The 17,425-nt window shown below is 45.6% G+C and overlaps 1 protein-coding gene across 2 annotated transcripts; it reads right to left on the bottom strand.

Annotated features, from left to right (window-relative positions):
* Positions 1-1,366: 1,366 nt before the first annotated feature.
* On the bottom strand, positions 1,367-17,413 carry zzz3 (zinc finger, ZZ-type containing 3). Of its 2 annotated transcripts, none has more exons than XM_058062126.2 (12): positions 17,258-17,413; positions 10,077-11,742; positions 7,519-7,657; positions 7,285-7,432; positions 7,095-7,207; positions 6,767-6,838; positions 6,563-6,664; positions 5,949-6,044; positions 4,883-5,032; positions 3,702-3,836; positions 3,526-3,626; positions 1,367-2,403 (listed from the first exon to the last, which is right to left on the bottom strand). In XM_058062126.2, the coding sequence occupies exons 2-12, from the start codon at positions 11,675-11,677 to the stop codon at positions 2,259-2,261; spliced, it is 2,802 nt and encodes a 933-aa protein (XP_057918109.2). In that variant the 5' UTR covers positions 11,678-11,742; positions 17,258-17,413; the 3' UTR covers positions 1,367-2,258. The 2 variants fall into 2 exon arrangements, with proteins under 2 accessions (XP_057918109.2, XP_057918110.2); XM_058062127.2 differs by lacking the exon at positions 17,258-17,413 and adding an exon at positions 16,748-17,146.
* Between the last annotated feature and the right edge of the window lie 12 nt (positions 17,414-17,425).

Genomic DNA, 17,425 nt, shown 5'->3' with positions numbered 1-17,425 from the left:
GTCGATCCGCTCATCTGGAGGCCCCCAACAACATACTCGAATTTCAGACCTCGGCGTTGTCTGGAAAAAAAAATTCTGCGGATCAGGTCTGAAGAGCACGACAGTCTGCAGGTCAATGACTCTCAGAGCCTTTGTGGCCATTTCAGCCAGATTTGGAAAATAAAATTATGAAAAAAATGAATGGACTTTCTTTCATTGGAGTTTCACGAGGCTGGAAAGACAAAACCTCTGAAAAATTTGGGGTCGCTGGGGTCAATATGGGCCTCGCAGGGCGTGAAAAACTGCTTTCCCTCCAAAAAACCTTTTTTTCCCATAAATCTCGGACCCTTTGATCCAGGACCCTGATTTTTTGATATGTGTATCAGGGGCTGGCCGCTGACCTGTGTGCCAAGTTTCAAGTGTCTGGCTCAAAAGGGGGCGTGGCTAGACCTGCAAACCCACTAAATTGAGGCCTGCTTGAGGTCAAAGGTCACTCCTTTCTGAACTAAAATGGACTGACTTTCTTTCATTGGAGTCTCATGAGGCTGGAAAGACAAAAAATGAAAAATGTGCAGTCGCTGGGGTCAATGTGGGCCTCGCAGGGCGTGAAAAACTACTTTCCCTCCGCCTGGGCCGCGGCACCTGGGCTGCCGCGGGGGTGGGGCTGCCGGGGTCGCGCCTCGGGGCTTGAACCGCCTCGGGGCCGGGCCGCGGCACCCCATCGAGGGCGGGGCCTCCGTGGGCCACCGTGTGGGTTGTTCGGGGTGTGGGCGGCGCAGCTGGTCGCCAGGCGACAAGCAATCTCATCAGCCCAAACAGCAAAGTTGCATCACATTGAATGGCAAGGTCTTATAATCCTTTCAGACTTTCTACCACAAGAGGCTGACAGATACTAGAGGTAGCCCAGCGACTGTAGTGTCCTTTATAGGAGTCTCTTTTACTATTGTCTTGTAATTTTATGTAACTTATAACCTTTGTGTGACTATGTATTCGTATATATTAAAACTTTACATTCCATGAGATAAAACTGAACTATTAACCTTTGTGTGAATGGGCTGACATGGAATTGCCTTTTGTAAACAAAATCGGTATTCGTTTTGTCCACTAGAGGCCGCCATAGTGAAATGGAAATAAAGGTTTATTCTGTGAAATCATGAAGGCTGACTCGACGGGCCTCTGTCTCATTGAGGTGTGTGCATCGCCACGTCCAACTGGGGAAAAAACATTTAGCTCAAAACGGCCTGTACCTTTTAAGGAACGAACATGTATACAATATGAGATATAACTGGACACCAAAATACTATAGCCAACTGTTATGGAAAAATTGCCATGGCTTCTGATAAATTGAATTTGTTTTAATGAAATAAAATGAAGGTAGTCAGAGGTGTAGAAAGACTATTTTCACATACTTTTATTTTGTCCTCTAGCATTTTTGTACATGTTTTTTTTCTTTACATAAGAACAGGCTGTTACACACGGATACTGAAGCAGGTGTCAAAGAGGTGAAGATGTGTCTAGTCAAGCACAAACTGAATCTATGAGTGTGTGTGTGTGTGTGTGTGTAAAAATGAGCGCAGTTCCACTGTGGAGGCAACGAGTGCCACTTCAAATCTTTTTTTAAATAGACGAATAAAAATACAATCTTTTCCAAGTGGAGCGCTGAATGAAAGATGTGACAAAACTGTTTTTCCCCCTCAATTGGCACACAACAGCTAGCGCCATCTACTGGTCACCATAAACACTTTATGTGATCCAACACAGTGAAAGAGAAACTAGATGGATTGAAACATCCTTTGAGACTTGAGAGGCCGCAAGGACGACGGGAAGAAAACGAGGAAGCAGGTGTGACAGAGTTAGCGTGTGAGTTAGGAAACACTCCATGACGTTCACAGTCCACGATGACAGCAGCACGTGGGGGTGAGCGCGGGCGACAATGGAGGAGGAGGAAAAAAAAAAAGCCTTCCTGGAGTCGGGAATGTTGGCGTGCCTTCAGTCCACTTTTGTCTTTATAATAGTGTTTTCAAATCACAGATCTGTTGATTGATTAACCTGGCTGAGGTGGAGCGGGAAGTGGAGGACCATCACGGATCCCCCAGCAGCAGCATCACTGTGGTCCGCTCTGAGGCCGCTGCCTGCACCGCCTTCACCGCCTGCCTGCTGACATGGCAGCCTGACGGCGGGATAAAGCGCTTGTCTTAGACTTGGACGATGGAGCCATGCACAGAGTCGCCTGTGGGACACGTGGAAAGAGCCTGGAGCTACGGGTGCCTGCCGCTCTGTCATCTGTTGGCTGGGAAGTAGTTGGGGTCCAGGTAGTTGTAGCTTGTGCTCTGCGGCAGGCAGTAGTCTCTGTCTAGGAAGGTGTCCACCTGGTACACTGGTTCCAAGTGGTGGTTGGGCTTGTGAGTCTCGGTCTTCAGCAAACTGGCAAAAAGAACAGAAATGTGACAGCGTGAGAGCATGTCTAACAAGGTGTCAAATAAAGACGAAAATATCTCTGAGTGAGAGCTCATGACAATCCAGCAAAGGAAGACAACAAATATCAGTCGGAGTGACAGCTCTTCTGTCTGACAATGCAGCAAAGAAGTAAAAATATCAGTCAGAGTGACAACTCATCTGCCAATCCAACCAAGAAAGACAACAGGTACCGGTCAGAGTGAGATCTCATCTCACAATCCAGCAAAGAAAGACAAGAAATATCAGTACGAGTGAGAGCTTATCTAACAATCCAGCAAAAACAGGCAACAAATATCAGAGTGAGATTTCATGTGTCTGCCGATTCAATTCAACAAAGACGTCAGCCTGAGAGCTCATGTTATAATCCAACAAAGAAGGAGCAAATATCAGTAAGAGTGAGAGCTCATCTCACAAAAATAGTTCATAAGTGTAGTTGGGTGATTATGAACCTTAACATGTATCACAATATTTTGGGGAAGTATCACGATATGACGATATAAAACCATATAAAATTTAAATTCAGCAGAGTTTACATTTTGCTACAAAATCTTCAACCAACTGTAATGCCCGTGCTTGTCATGAAGGAAGATGTCGTCACCTATGCAATTCCAAAGGCATATGGAAGATTATTTTATGACACTCTTGCTTTGTTTAGGCAGACGTGGGGCAGACGGCGCCCTTAATTTGAAGGACGGTCAGGGAAGTGTGTTCCATGTGTGGAGAAAGTCAATTTACATCTAAAATGAGCTGTGTTCAAAATAAACGTGCTTCTCGTATTCTGTTACTCAGAATCTGTACATCATCATCGGACATTGTAAAAACCTTCCTTACATTCAGAATTCAAACACAACATGGTGAAAATATACTAATGGAGCCCAAGTTGTGCATGTACACACACAATTACTTGGCGTCCGTAACAGCACAGCTGTGTGTCTGTGGCTTTGGAGGCTAAAATGTGTTGGGAACCCTTCTCACAAACAACAGAAGACACTCTTCTGTTGTTTCGCCTTAATGTGCTTTTCCCAACACAGGGTACAGACAAGTTAGCACGATTATGTTAAAAATAAGAAGTCTCAGGAAGAATCTCACCAGTCAGAGCAGTTGGAGCAGAAATCCAGCGAGCTGTCCTGTGGACAATCCTGACAGTGCCATCGCACCCCCTGGATGGGCTCCATGCCGCACATGTCACACTGCAAACGCACAAACATACGTCAGCGAGACGTCGATGAGGTCATCAGGGTGCGTCACGCATCATGCGGGGATACCTTGTAGCCAATGTGTCGCACGGCCACTTTGTCCTCGTGGATCTCCTGCATCTTTTGCTTTTTCAGCCGCTTCAACTCCAACAGTTCTTTGTACTCGGGCAGGTTTCTCAGCTCCGCTGGGACACCCTCGTCATCCTGGGAAGGCGAAAGACGGATAAGGAAGGACGGACAAGGCCTGCGTCGTTCTTTGCTAGCCCGAGACATGCTCAGTGTGTGTCGACATGTGCAGCAACATCAGAAAGAACAGCATGCGTCCTTCACGCCTCCTGTTGCCATAGTGACAGCAGGTGCGAGTCTGAAGTGACTTTCATTCCCAACCAAACCGTCAATCATGCATCCAATCCAAATCTTGAGAGGGACGACTCGGCTGATGTGGAGACACATGCTTGCAGCCACACGAGGAGAAGAGCAGAGAAGGTTTGACGGCTGGAGAGTTGAGCAAGCGCTAATAACGAGACAAAGCAGAATGTTTGTAGACGGGCGATGAGCGACAGCTAGACACGAGGCCAACTTCAAGTTGGCTTCAAAGGACGCAATCTCATGAAGTCAGACGTGGCTTTGCAACATATGCAATTTCAGCCTTCTGATGTCAACAAGCTGGAGACAACCACAACACACGTGCTGGATTTTCTAACAACTCCCGAATCGACACCATGTCTCAACTAGTCAAAGGGTGCACGTTCACTGAAGACAAATATACTAAACGCCTGACTTTTTACTCTCCAAACTCAGCTGTGACTGAACAGCTTCTCCTATGACAAACAATACATTTGCAATGTAGGCAAGTGCCCTAACTGTAATTACTAATTGCAAAGAGTTGTGCTTGACTCAACTGAAAACACTTCCCTCAGTGTTTCAGTAGAGAATTGCACATCAAGTGTCTGCTGCTAACCTCAACACGAGCACCCAGTGAGGCACGCTAACTCTCATGACCAATTAGTGTTTGTGTGTGTGGTTGTGGAGGTGGGGGTGTTGTGAAGACTTTCCTACATGGACACACGCTATCTGCAAAACCTGGTGTCGTCCTCCTCCTCCACACCCAAGCTGCCGTTGAGATTTCCCTGCATTTCCCCCGAGTGGCTTTCAAACTTCTCCAGTAAAAATTGTTGCCTTGTTCGGACACGGACATGGACCAGGGGGACACTCCCAAGAAGAGGAATATACAGAAAGGGCTGACAGACCGAGTCATCAGCAGAAGGGTCCTGCATGCTGCTATAATACGCCAAGCGCTCGTCCTCGTCATCCATGAAGACAGGGGGCTCGTAGGAGGTGAGGAAGGTAGAAGGGCGGTAGAGGTGCTTGTTGAGGTGGTGCTGCCTCTTGTTGGATGCCTGGAGAGAAAATCAAGGGTGCTCATTAGTAGCATTTTTGACACCACATCATACCATGATAAAAATAAATAAATACATAAATACATTAATTAAAACCTTTAAAAAATAAATAAAATAGCTGAAGCCATTATTTTTTAAACTGCCTACTTTTATTGAGTATTTTATTGTTACCAAGTGTCAGGTATTCAAAATCACTAGCAATATCTTGTTTGTTTCTTTGTTTTCTTTCGCCTTTTTCCTGATTGCAAAGTTGCCACAGCGGACCTTTTTGATTTGCATACTGATTTTTGGCTTGAGCCCTATAAATTCCGGATGCCCTTCCTGACGAGTACCGGCGATGCTTACTGGTGGAGATTTGTACAGAACTTAAATTCAGGTAGCAGCTGCCAACTATATATTCAAAAAAGCAAAAAAAAATTGCACATATAAATACGCTCATAAACAACAATAATCAACTATTTTACCACCACAGTTAGCCACGCAGTCAGGAGATTTGAATCTTCGTTTGGGCATCTCTGTGTAGAGTTTGCATGTTCTCCCCGTGCAATGTGTGGGTTTTCACCCACATGACATAAATACGCACGTTAGATTAACTGGAGACTCTAAATTGCCCATGGGTCTGTGAGAATGCCCGTGTGAATAGTTGTCTGTTCGTGCCCTGGAATTGGCTGGCCACGTACAGTGGTGGGAAAAAGTGTTTCTTATTTTTGTGCATGTTCGTCACACTAAAATGTTTCAGATCAACAAAATAAATTTTAATTATCAGTCAACGACAACACAATTGAACACAAAATGCAGTTTTTAAATGAAATGTTTTCTTAACTCATTCAATCTGACTGATTCATGGTTATATCAAATGCACCGCCGCCAGTATAAGATTGCATCAATTAAGTTGTAGGTGTGGCTTGTGGTGTACCTTTTTAGTGTACATGCACAGGTTGGGGGTCCTTCCAGGCACGGGGATTCCAGCTTTTGTCAGTTTGATGAAGTACTTCTGCACCCTGCTGGCGACCTGCATTGTTTGACAGAGGGACAGAAATGGAGGTCAAGCATGTGAATCATGCTTCAGACGCTGTTGCCGTAGCAACAACACACAATCACGTTTTTGTTGTACATGAACAAAGACATGGAAACCAAAAATGAATGGGAGCTGGAGATTTGCCCATTTTTTCTGTTCCTCCTTGAGATGGTTCAACTCCTTCACTGGAGTCCGGAGATGTTTAATTAAACCGACTGAACATAAAGATACACACCTGTCTATGTAAGACCTTACAGCTCACAGTGCATGTCAGTGCAAATCAGTGTCTCAGAGCTCTTCAGGCAGTTCCTTCCACCTCATGACCAATCATCTGTCCGCTATAAGACAAAGCTAATATATTTTGTTCAGCTAGTTCATCATATATTGGGTTAGCTAACCTTTTTTGTAGCTTTTTTAATGTAGAAAATGGATTAATATGAATATTGCTGTGTGTGGTCCTCAACGAAAAAGGTTTGACCGCCCTTGCCTCCATTTGCTTTAGTGCCCATCACCTGTTTTGCTGTCCGATTGCCCAACTCGTCTGCAATCTTCTGCCATCTTCTGGACTCCACTTCTTCGGGCGGGAACTTTAGTAGGAGTAGCTCCAGTTTTTTCTACAGAGAAAACATGGTAGTGACAAAGCAACAGGAACAACAAAAGGGTGCCAGACAAACAAGTGTGAAGTTCAGAGTATTGACTTGAGGAATGTTGGCTACCTGCTCCTCCACAGTCCACAGCTGGTTAAATGTGTCAGGCTTGTTTGGGTGGCAGATCCTCCCCCTGATCATCTGTGGAAATGACAGCAACAAACAGGATGTTAGAAGGCCTACCCCCCCCATGTAGCCATCGTCATCTGTGTGTTCAACTGCTTGTTGCACACATTCCACCAGGTTTTGCAAGATGGAGATGCTGACTGACTGAATACATGCAGACAGATCAATTATCAACTCATAAGGTCATCCAGACAGAGAGGGAGGAGCTTGGAACCAAAATGTCATCTTCCTTCCTGTTGAAGTAACTAGTTACGCCATTTGAGAGGCATACCTGCGTCTGCCTGCCATTATCTGGGCCGTCACTAGTGGGCAGTGAGGAGTACATGCTGGAGGAATCGTACTCCTTCTTGGGCTCCACGGGACTTTTTGGTCGGGCAGGCAAGCCTAAACAGTGGACACGAGTGGCAGAAACTACTTAGTGACACAGGTGCCTTGAAAAAACTAAAATAAAAATATCATACCTTGGTCAAAAATAAGCTTGAGCTGCCTGGTTTTACGCTTCTTATCGCAGAATTCCCGTGCAAAATCCCCCAGGCCAGAGGTGTACTGTTCCCACGAGATGTCCGGGAGCTGAACCACTCGCTGAGGACACGGCAAGCCCAGACTGACCTGAGAACCACCAAATAGGCACAGGCCACGTGTATACATTTTACCAAGTGTTTTTTGACAGCCGAGTGTAAGAAACTAATGTTTACCTGTTTCTGCAGCTGCTCCACAAAGCTGATAGGGTCAGCCAGGGCATCTTTTTGGTGCCGTGCCAAGGTCTCCAGGTCCAGGATGGCCTGCGTTCGCTGGGCCTCCAGGACGCCGATTGTCTGGAGCAACCTCTGGTAACTGACACGTGCGGGGAGAAGCAGACAGAAAAAAACAACAGATAAATATCATAATACATGATATAATTTAAATAATATTGTACATTTCTAGAAAGTTGAGCAGAGAGTGGCGTCGACTGACTCAGACGACTGTCAGTGCGGCAACCGATGCTCGATGAGGCGAGCGGATCAATCTCCCTTAACAGGACATGAATGAAAATCAATGTGCACAACACAATTTATTCAACAGCTGCTGCTGCCTGGAGGGGGAGTAAAGTACTTGCTAAGTCACCACCTTGCAAAAGCTCTCACTGATCCTTCTGAGGGCAAACTCACACTAGACTACTGATACTGCGCTCACACTGACCAATGCTGCTTCCACCAGTTTGCTTGTCACTTCTACGCTGTTGTATTAAAGCAGTTGTCCTTACTTCCTGTGTTATTTACAGTCTTACTTCCAGTCGTTCAGATGATTTCCTTCATGCAAGATGGTGTCTTGTCATTCATTCTGTAATTATGTTTCGAAATATGCCCATTTTTACTGTATTTAATTCTGTCATTTAATTCAGGAAGATAAATGACTGGACAGATTAATACAGTATATATACATATTAACAGCGCCAAATGACCTCAATGTCACTCAAGCTAAAAGATAACACACACACAACACAAACCTATATGCGCATATATATATATATATGCGCATATGCTATGATGTGCATAGCCTGCAACTGCGCGCAGCGGTGCTTTGTATTGATGCATTGGCGCTTCACTTCTACCGCTAGCATGGTCCAGCGATGGCGGAGAAACAAACAAAAACAAGCAACAGAAGAAAAATTGCTGGTTAATGCGGCGGTATCGCTATAATATGGAAATGGTTTGGTTTCGAAAGTGCATTGGTTTTAATAGTGTAGTGCAGACATGGAGTAGCTGATTGACTCAGCCATATATCAGTATTAGCCTCACGGTTGTATAACCAGCAACTGTACTTTGAGGTCGTCCTGTCTCCAGGCAAGTTTTTTTCCCACAGGAACACACAGGTCAAAACATAACAAGTGAGTTGAAGAGGTGTCTCCAGGAACGGTAAATAGATGAACAGAAACAAGTGCGTGTCACCATAGACATACATCGAGTGGGTTTGTCCACAGCTGCAATACGTCAACATTGCCATCATATATCAATAATACAAGAAAATGTACTTAATTTGATAAAACAAAGACATACGTTAATGCGTATGACTTATACATTCATACAGGCACGAATGTACTTGAACAGTTAGGCACCAAAAACTTGAGATCAAATACAGTACATGATTTGCACACATCCAATATGGTGGCAACGTTGACGTACGTCCCAGCGCTTGATGCGGCGTCTATATATATATAAAAAACTACTGACAGTTGATCTAATGTTGTGAAAGCGACTGCCCTCAACAACTGAAATAGAGTGGCTTGCTAGGTGAGATTACTTTTAATTTCATTATTTTTCATTACACAGGTTCAGGTTTGTAGCTTTTTTTTTTTTTTTTTTTTATACACAAGACTGTGCTGAACTTAATTTCTATCATCATATCGCGATGCATCCTAAAAATATCGTGATAGATGCTAAGGTCCATATCGCCCAACCCGAGTAAAAAAAAAAAAAAAACATGTATACACACAGCACCCGTACATCTGGGCGGAACCATAAGCCGGCAGACTTTCCCACTCTGAAAGCTGTTTTCTAAAATGATTGTATCAGGTCACCCAGAATGCGGTCACCGTGTGGATGAGAGGCTGGAATGATAAAATGCTGCCGTTTTGACCTGAAAACGTTTCCATCTGGATACCCCCTTACTGTGAAATGATCCCCCAACCCAACAATTCAACTACACAAAGCTATACTGAAGCCATCTCATCTTAATGCTAAAAAATGTACACTAAACTACAGAGTTCATTTTGTTTTCATTTTGAAAATATGTTTGGTTTCTTGTATTCATATCACATTTTTTAGGTTCGTGAGAAGGAGTTCAAGGCAAAAAAAACCTACCTCCAACTAAAAATATCAGAAAGTATATGGAATTGATACAGGAGCATCTAAAAAAATTCTATCCAATCCAGCCACATCTTAGCCTTTGTGTTATTGATGGCAAAGCATACTGGTTAAATATCTAATTATGTATTTCATAAATTATGAATTGATTAGATTTTTCAATGTACCAAGGGCCAATCAAAAGTAATATTCAAAGCACTTGTAGTGGTGTTAACGGATGTCACTGAAGGCATCACTGATTCTTCTTTTGATGTTGGATTCAAAAGGTTTGACAGGATTACCGTCTTGTGCCAACATGCTGACTAATCCCAATAGAATCAAGTGCTTTGCGGGATTATTGGAGTATAAAAGCGAGAGCAGCAAAGATTACAATAAACTATAAGGGGGGGGGGGGGGGGTCTGCCACATACTCTTTGTTGTGTTTAAGAGCCAGATGGTCAGATTCAAAATAGTACACATCAGGCTCCTCCTCTTCCTCCTCCTCGTCAGCTGTGTGGCCACACGTCGCTTCCTTGCCAGCATTGACATCTTTGCCCCCCCCTGGACCGCCATCCTCACCACAGGTTTCATGTCCAAGACCCGCACAGCCCAGCTCCTCCTTCAGGGTATCAACAGAGTCTGACGGCGTGGGTTTTACCACCACGGGGCAGCCCTCCTCCATGCCCTCCACCACCTCCTCCTTGAGGGGGCCATTGTCTGGGGGAGGTGGAGAGCTGGCCTTGGAAGAGGTCGTCTTGCCACCAGTGACGACCTTCCTGGGCGAAGTCCGTAGTGTGTATCTGTGTTCGTACAGCTCCGTGAAAGGTGGGGGTGTGCTTGGCACAGACGAGTCCCACCCTGGCTCTGGGGGTGGAGGCGGCGGGGAAGATGGCGGCAGCGGGGGCGTTGTTTCTCCTGAGTTGCTGTTGTAAGCTGAACAACAGTTGGCCTCGGTGGCCGAGGGGGGCGAGTTGATGGCGTCTGGCTCCGGCGTAAGCAGGCGCCCGTTGGTGTCACACTCTGTCTCCGTCACCTGCTCTTCGCCGGCCAAGCACAGAGGGTCGCCCACCAAGTCCACCTCCATGTTCTCCACCTCCTGCTCCTTGGCCACAATAAGCTCTGGGAGGGGGTCCCCTGGAACGAATGAGTCCTCTGAGCTAGCGACTATGTGCACAGAGCAAGAGTTCGTACAAGGCACCGTAGGGTGGGGGCAGGAAAGGGCCCGGTCCTGGCTACCATTGAGCAGCGCGGGGCAGCTGGTGGGAGTGGTACATGACTCCTCAGTGAGTTCCTCTGCTGTATTGTCACCCAACCCATTAGAGGCCTTGTGAGCATTGTTGGGCTGCGAGGGCCCATCACACTCCAGGCGGCCATCTTTGACCCTCGCCTCTGACAGCTGCCCTTCCTCTTCACTGAGAGCAGGTGAGGCGGGAGCCACATTAGAGTTTAGGCTGGGAATGTCATCACATCTGTTGCCCTTGTGAGGCTCTGGAGTAGAGACAGGCTTCTCTGCATCCTCATCACATCCCTGAGGCTCTCCAGAGCAGGAACGCCGCTTGGCCCTTTTGATTAAAAGAGAGGCATCCGGCGCCTCCTTCCCTTTGTCACAATGTTCCGACTTCTCCAGGCTATTGTCCTTTTCCAGACAGGACCCACTCCGTTTCCTGGAGGCCACTGACAGCGGCTGCTCACTCGCTGTGGAAGCATTAGAGTCCTTTGAGTCCTTCAGCCTTCCCTGCAATGACATCTGCTGCTGAGAGTCCTGCTTTGAGTCACCGTCAATGTCCTCTTTAGCATCTTGCTTGGTCTTATGCTTGGACTCCTGCTTTTCGTCCTTCCGAGACTCCTGCTTGGCCACCTGCTTGGAGTCCTGCTTCTTCTTGGGCGACCGGGCCCTGGGAAGCGGAGGCACCGAAGTCTCCTCAAGCTGGGCAATGCTGCGGTTCCTGAGTGTTCGGCCACAAAAGTTTTCATCCAATCCATTGAGCCCTACTGATGACCTTGTGACGCGTGAGGAACGGGACGCGGCCATACTACGGCGGGTGCCTACAGTCTCCGCATCCTGATGCGCTCTCCACTGCAGCAGAACACGGGCACCTGCAAAAGCAACACATGTGAGTGGACCTTCAAGAAGTGTATTTCATGTAAAACTGTACACATAAACACACCACAGCCACACTTCCGCCCTTTTTCTACCCAACCCTTCCATTCCAGTATAGAAAACCACAAAGACGGATTCCAAATGAGGAAATATGACTGAGGCTACAAGTACGGTTGTTGTCAAGCGAAGCTAAAGGTAAAAAACATGTTTGTGTTTTCTGTAGCGAGGTGTAGCTCCAAGACGTCTAACATCCTCGGCGCAAAAATACTAATCCCAGGCGTTTGATATACGTAGAAATATTCCAAACAAAGCTTGCCATAAGATGCTACAAGGTCAGTTTGTACACTGGCTAAACACGCATGAGTCTTATCTATGCAAGCATTGAGTTCATTTCCATTTCTTTCCCTGAACTAGCTTCGGGATTGGCAAAAGGTTCGGCAACACTGTTTCATCCCAGAGCTCAGCCTTTCAGTAGGGAAAGGCAGACTTCCCAATCTCCGGCCACTTGTTCCAGTAGGAGATGCTGGAAGAACTGGATTCTTCCAGTTCTTCCAGCATCTCCTACATCTGCCCCGGGGCCTTCTCTCGGCTGGGCATGAAACCTCACCAGAAAACCTCACTAATGAGGCGTACAGGAGGCATCTGCACTAGATGCTGAGCCACCTCAACTGGCTCCCCTCGATATGAAGGAGCACTTCACCGCTGCAGTTTAGTACGGCGACCACATTACTGCAGATGCTGCACCAATTTGCCCGTCTACTTCACCTTCCCTCATTTGTCAACATTGTTGACCAAGAACAGCCTTGGCAGGGGCCTACGTTCACCGGGAACCATCTGGATTTACTGCTGGCAATGCAAACCAGGCACCTGCTCCGGTTGTTCAAGGACAAAATGGCACATAGTAGGGATGCTCCGATCGATCAGCCACTGATCAAAATCAGTCAATTTCCATCCATCCATCTTCTATACCGCTTATCCTCACTTGAGTCACAGGCATGCCGGAGCTTATCCCAGCTGTATTCGGGCAAGAGGTGGAGTTCACCCTGGACTGGTCGCCAGCCAATCGCAGGGCACATATAGACAATGACTTCCATTTGAAAAAGGCGCTCAACGCCTTTCAAAGCCAATCACAACAAATCCTATGTCTGCCGTGTCATACAGGGTTTCCAACAAAATGATGCATCTCGTATTGAGCTGGCCCAAGGCTACTCCAATGGATAGCACCGTGTGTGATCACTCCCTTACCAAATCTAGGTTTGCATCAAATAGTACAACTGTTTCACCAAATAAAGGCAAAAAAGACCATCGGCCCAAAGGTTTATTTTGTAATAATTACCCATTTGCAGGGGGCCATTGGCAATGTCTAATGGTGCCCCAGACCAAAGGCACTCATCATGAATAAAAATTGTAGGTTAATCCATGTGATCAGGCGATACTGATTGATGGGAGCATTCCAAGTTTGCTGGAATGGGAAGGGTGTACAGATATTTGGGGGATACTGTATGTATCCATTGAATGGTGTGCGTGCAGCCCACAAAACAATTCAAGCAATGATGCTATGATTTTAATATGATCCTGAACATCTTGTTAAATCGGTTTTCTGTGAAAATATGAACTGTAAATTTAGCTTGTTGTAAATTTAGCTTGTTTAGCTGAACAAGATGAAGAGTGTTGACTGCTCCATCTAATGCAGCTTGTAGCTAACAAATAAGGACAATACAAGAGGTTATTATAAAGTGGTGTTGTCACTGACGCCAACAAATGCACTTTTACGAGCACTGCATCACTTAGCACAAGTGACCTCATCAACCCCCGACAGAAACAACCCATACGCAAACACATTTAAGGAAACTCATCCCAGGATGACAACCTTCTTCCTGCCTGCACTGAGCACATCCAGAACCATTTTGCAAACAAATACACGGTGGGCTAACCCTAACCTGGAACAATAGGGGCCGAGCGCAGTGTGCCCGTTGTCACTCAGACTCGGCTGATGGCTCGGCTCCTGCTGAGATAGCTAATGTGATTTGTACATGCATAAAGAGAAGGGGGGTGGGGGTGCCAACAGGGCAGTCAGCCTGACACACAAAACACATCTGAACAATTGGGGTGTTCCTTACATCCGCTCTGCAAACCACTCCATTCTAGTGAAAGATGTTAACCTTTCCGTGCCGCAATCTTCATAGTCCCTGTGTCCTGAGAGGGTGGAATTAAAACATACCTGACAAGGACTTGTGACATCACAGTCGTATATGCTGCCAACACTGCAGATCCAGCATCTCAGATACTGCACATACACCACCACTCTACTTTCTGCTCCATAAGCAATAATGTACGAACATTACACCATGTCATGAGATCTTGCAAGATTAACAATGGGACGATATTTCTCATTTGGAGAAAAGCTGTTTGTGGGAAGAGGGCAGCCAGAAGCCAATCAGACTGAAATGAAAAAAATCCAACTTTGTGTGAGACCATGAATGCATCCTGGCTGAGTTCTGACTGGTGATTGGATGAGCAGACAGGATGCTATTCAGTTCTCCCTCACACAGGTAAACATGGAGGAAAAAAGTAATACTTTCCTGGAGCTATTTGACATTTCTAAAAAATAAATGAGATAATTAAAAAAACAGCGGCATTGGAAGTAAACAAATCAGGTAAGTTTACAGTAATTGACACATACATTTATGTAAGTTTAGCTCCAATACTAGCAAGAGCACTCGATCAACTTGTCTGTTCTTATCTGAACTACTTTGATACCCCCAAATTGGACAGCCAAAACTGTGGGAAACTCATAATTCACTCAACATGTGCGCTCATCCCAGCTGCAGGGCTTAAGGCAAAAAAAAAAAATCCAGAACTTAAACTTATACACACATATATATATATATATAAATTATTTTTATCCCCTGAAACTTTTTTGCACAGATCCACGAGCGGTTAAACAATTGTAAAAGATAAATCATGTTCAGCGATGAAAGAGCAAGCATGTTTCTTCAAATCACAAACACCATCAGTCTGAACCAAAAACTACTAAAATATCATTAACATGAACGTCCCCCACTAAGGTAAATGTACCGAATACCACCCAGAAGAGCATACAATTTTACACAAGTTCCCAAGCCTTACTTACTTAACCGTTAAAGCCAATGTGAACTTTACACTGTCAACAGCCTTAACGTTAGCGAGCTAATGCTAACAGAGGCAACAGGAGAACACCCAACCCCAGAAGTAAATGGCAACTAAATGCATCCCAACAGAATAATCTCAGAATAAACAGCTTATGAAATCCAGTTGAGGTGAAAAGTAGTGTGTTTCCGACTGCTGAACACCAGTCACTCTTTCACCCAAATACAAACATTTAAAAAGTATTTGTTCAAATTAATTATTCATAAAAAGTCATTATTCGTGCCGTTTCAAATACCGTATTCGGGTTCGGCTCAACCCCTATAGCATACACTAGCTTATTGGAGCACAGCACACAAAATCATACACCTTTCCCTGAGTTGTAATGAATGCAGCATAATCGTAGGATAGCGGTGGGGGGGGGGGGGCCTTGGCAATAGCTGCATTCAGAGCCCTACTGCATGGCTAAAATGAGTTTGTGTTTGTTTGTTTGGTCCGGCAGATTCTTTTTTTTTTTCGTTGGTCATATTAAAACGCCGGAGATCCGGCACAGTGACTGCATACTTGCAGCTGTTGGTCGCCAGCTAAAAGAAACAGGCTGTCAATTGACTGTGCTACATATTTCTTCAGGCATCAGGTAGTGAGGTTTCACCTAGATGATACCATGATAACCCTACTAGTTGGCATTCGTTGCACATGCACACTCACTGCACTTCTATTTGTTGTATTCTCTTGTTGGAGTGTATAAGACATTGTTTTGCGGCTCCAGTCTATTTTCCTGTAGTGGGCAAGGGGGTAAAATTGCTCTTTTCATAGTAAAGGTTGCCGACCCCTGACATGGGATATTAACAGTTAATAGGAATTTTGGTAATAATCAACCATTACATGCTCACTCGGGTGTCACGTAGCCTCATGTACTGGGTGGTAGAGTTCTGCATTTTGATGCAACTTCAGAAGCACATACTAATTACAAACGTGCATCTGAAGTCTTTGGCGTGCATCAATGTACCAAAAAACGACACACGTCCTACTGGAATGAGACCAAAATTGCATAAAAAAATCCCATGTAGTGCCAGCACATTTGATGGAGAAAGCAAGGTGTAGTATGGTGCGGTAAAAGCAAAAAGGCTGGGTGGGCTGCACCCCCCCCAGCCAGCATACACGTCTACCACCAACATCCTCCCGAAAACGTGCTTGTTTCCTTGTAGTGTTCATAATGCTTGCTGATATGCCAGCATACACTCTCGTCCAATGCAGATCGAATGAATGCAAGACACATGTCATCTATGATGGTTTTTAGATGTGCAAGATATGCGTGAACACACCTGCCCAACTACCATGGCTGTTGTTGGCTAAATGGGCTAAAGCTAACCATACAAACCAACACCTTTTGGAGTTAATTCCCGAATAGGCTCAGTGCCTGTTGCTTTATGCCAATTCTTGACAAACTGGCACCGTACTGTAACACTTCCACGGAGGCCTAGTGGCAACTTTGCATCCGCGGGATAGTGTTAGCGTACATACCGAAAAGCCTAAGACCAAGGCTTCTGTATGATCGTCTGGCAGCAACACAATGTTGCTACGAGCCGCCGATATTTCGCTTCATGAGTCACTTTAATAAAAAATAAACATCACAATTTTCTTTTTTGGGGAGGAGGGGGCGGGGGTGTTAGTGACCATTTTTATGGCAAGCTCACAAGAGCTAAACGTGAACAACCTAACTTCATAGCAAATGCTGCTTGACCTAGCTTAGCGTAGCATGCTAACCCTAAGCAAACTAACTTCCCGTTAACCCCGAGGCTAAAACAAGACTAAATGGGAAACGAGAAGCCGAATCGCAGTTTGTGTGGTCGACGAATTAAGACAGTGGGCTACCTTAGAAAGCTCCAGAGTGCCAGCGACCCATGCTAATTCTGTCGGACCAAGCGAGGCGTCTTCTCAGGCTGGCCGAGTGGACACATCGCTGCTCAGCTGCGCGTAGTAAAGAATCGTGGCAAGCTCCTGTGTAGCTTGGCTAAAGCTAATAACGTTGTTGACGTTGCTAACCAGTGCGACCACAGCAGTTGGGCGAAGGAAATGTATCACGACCATCCAGGGAAACCAGTAGACAGCATTGCGTTGTATTGCAAATGCCGATTGGAGCAGAATAATTGGCCAACAAACATAGCGGCGATTATGTTAGCGGCTAGTTTAGCCTCAGTAGCTCCATGTTAGTTAGCCTCGGTAGCCGATTGTTTCGCTCACAACTTTACAGTTTAACGTGCGTGTGTATGTGCCGAAAAACATCAACGCCCCTTCATATTTTGCCTGGGCAAAAAGAGAGGGGCTTTATATTTCCCCCACACAATGAAACAATGCTCGATGTAGTCAAATATTTGCACATACCTCACTTCCGTAAATCCGCCGCACGTTCAGTCGCAGCCATGTTTCTCTACAGTGCAGCCGACTGCTCGGGTGTGGGAGCTCATTGAGCCGAGCATACTAGTGTGCGACACCAAACTACATTTTTTGCTTTCTGCAGGAGTGAAAACACTCACAAATATGGTAAACATT

The sequence above is a fragment of the Doryrhamphus excisus genome, linkage group LG2 (assembly GCF_037039965.1).
Source record: "Doryrhamphus excisus strain RoL-2023G ecotype Guam linkage group LG2, RoL_Dexc_Guam_v1.1, whole genome shotgun sequence".
In the NCBI taxonomy this organism is placed as follows: domain Eukaryota; kingdom Metazoa; phylum Chordata; class Actinopteri; order Syngnathiformes; family Syngnathidae; genus Doryrhamphus; species Doryrhamphus excisus.
The sequence above is the reverse complement of the archived record's forward strand: the minus strand, read 5'-3'. Positions and strand labels throughout refer to the sequence as shown.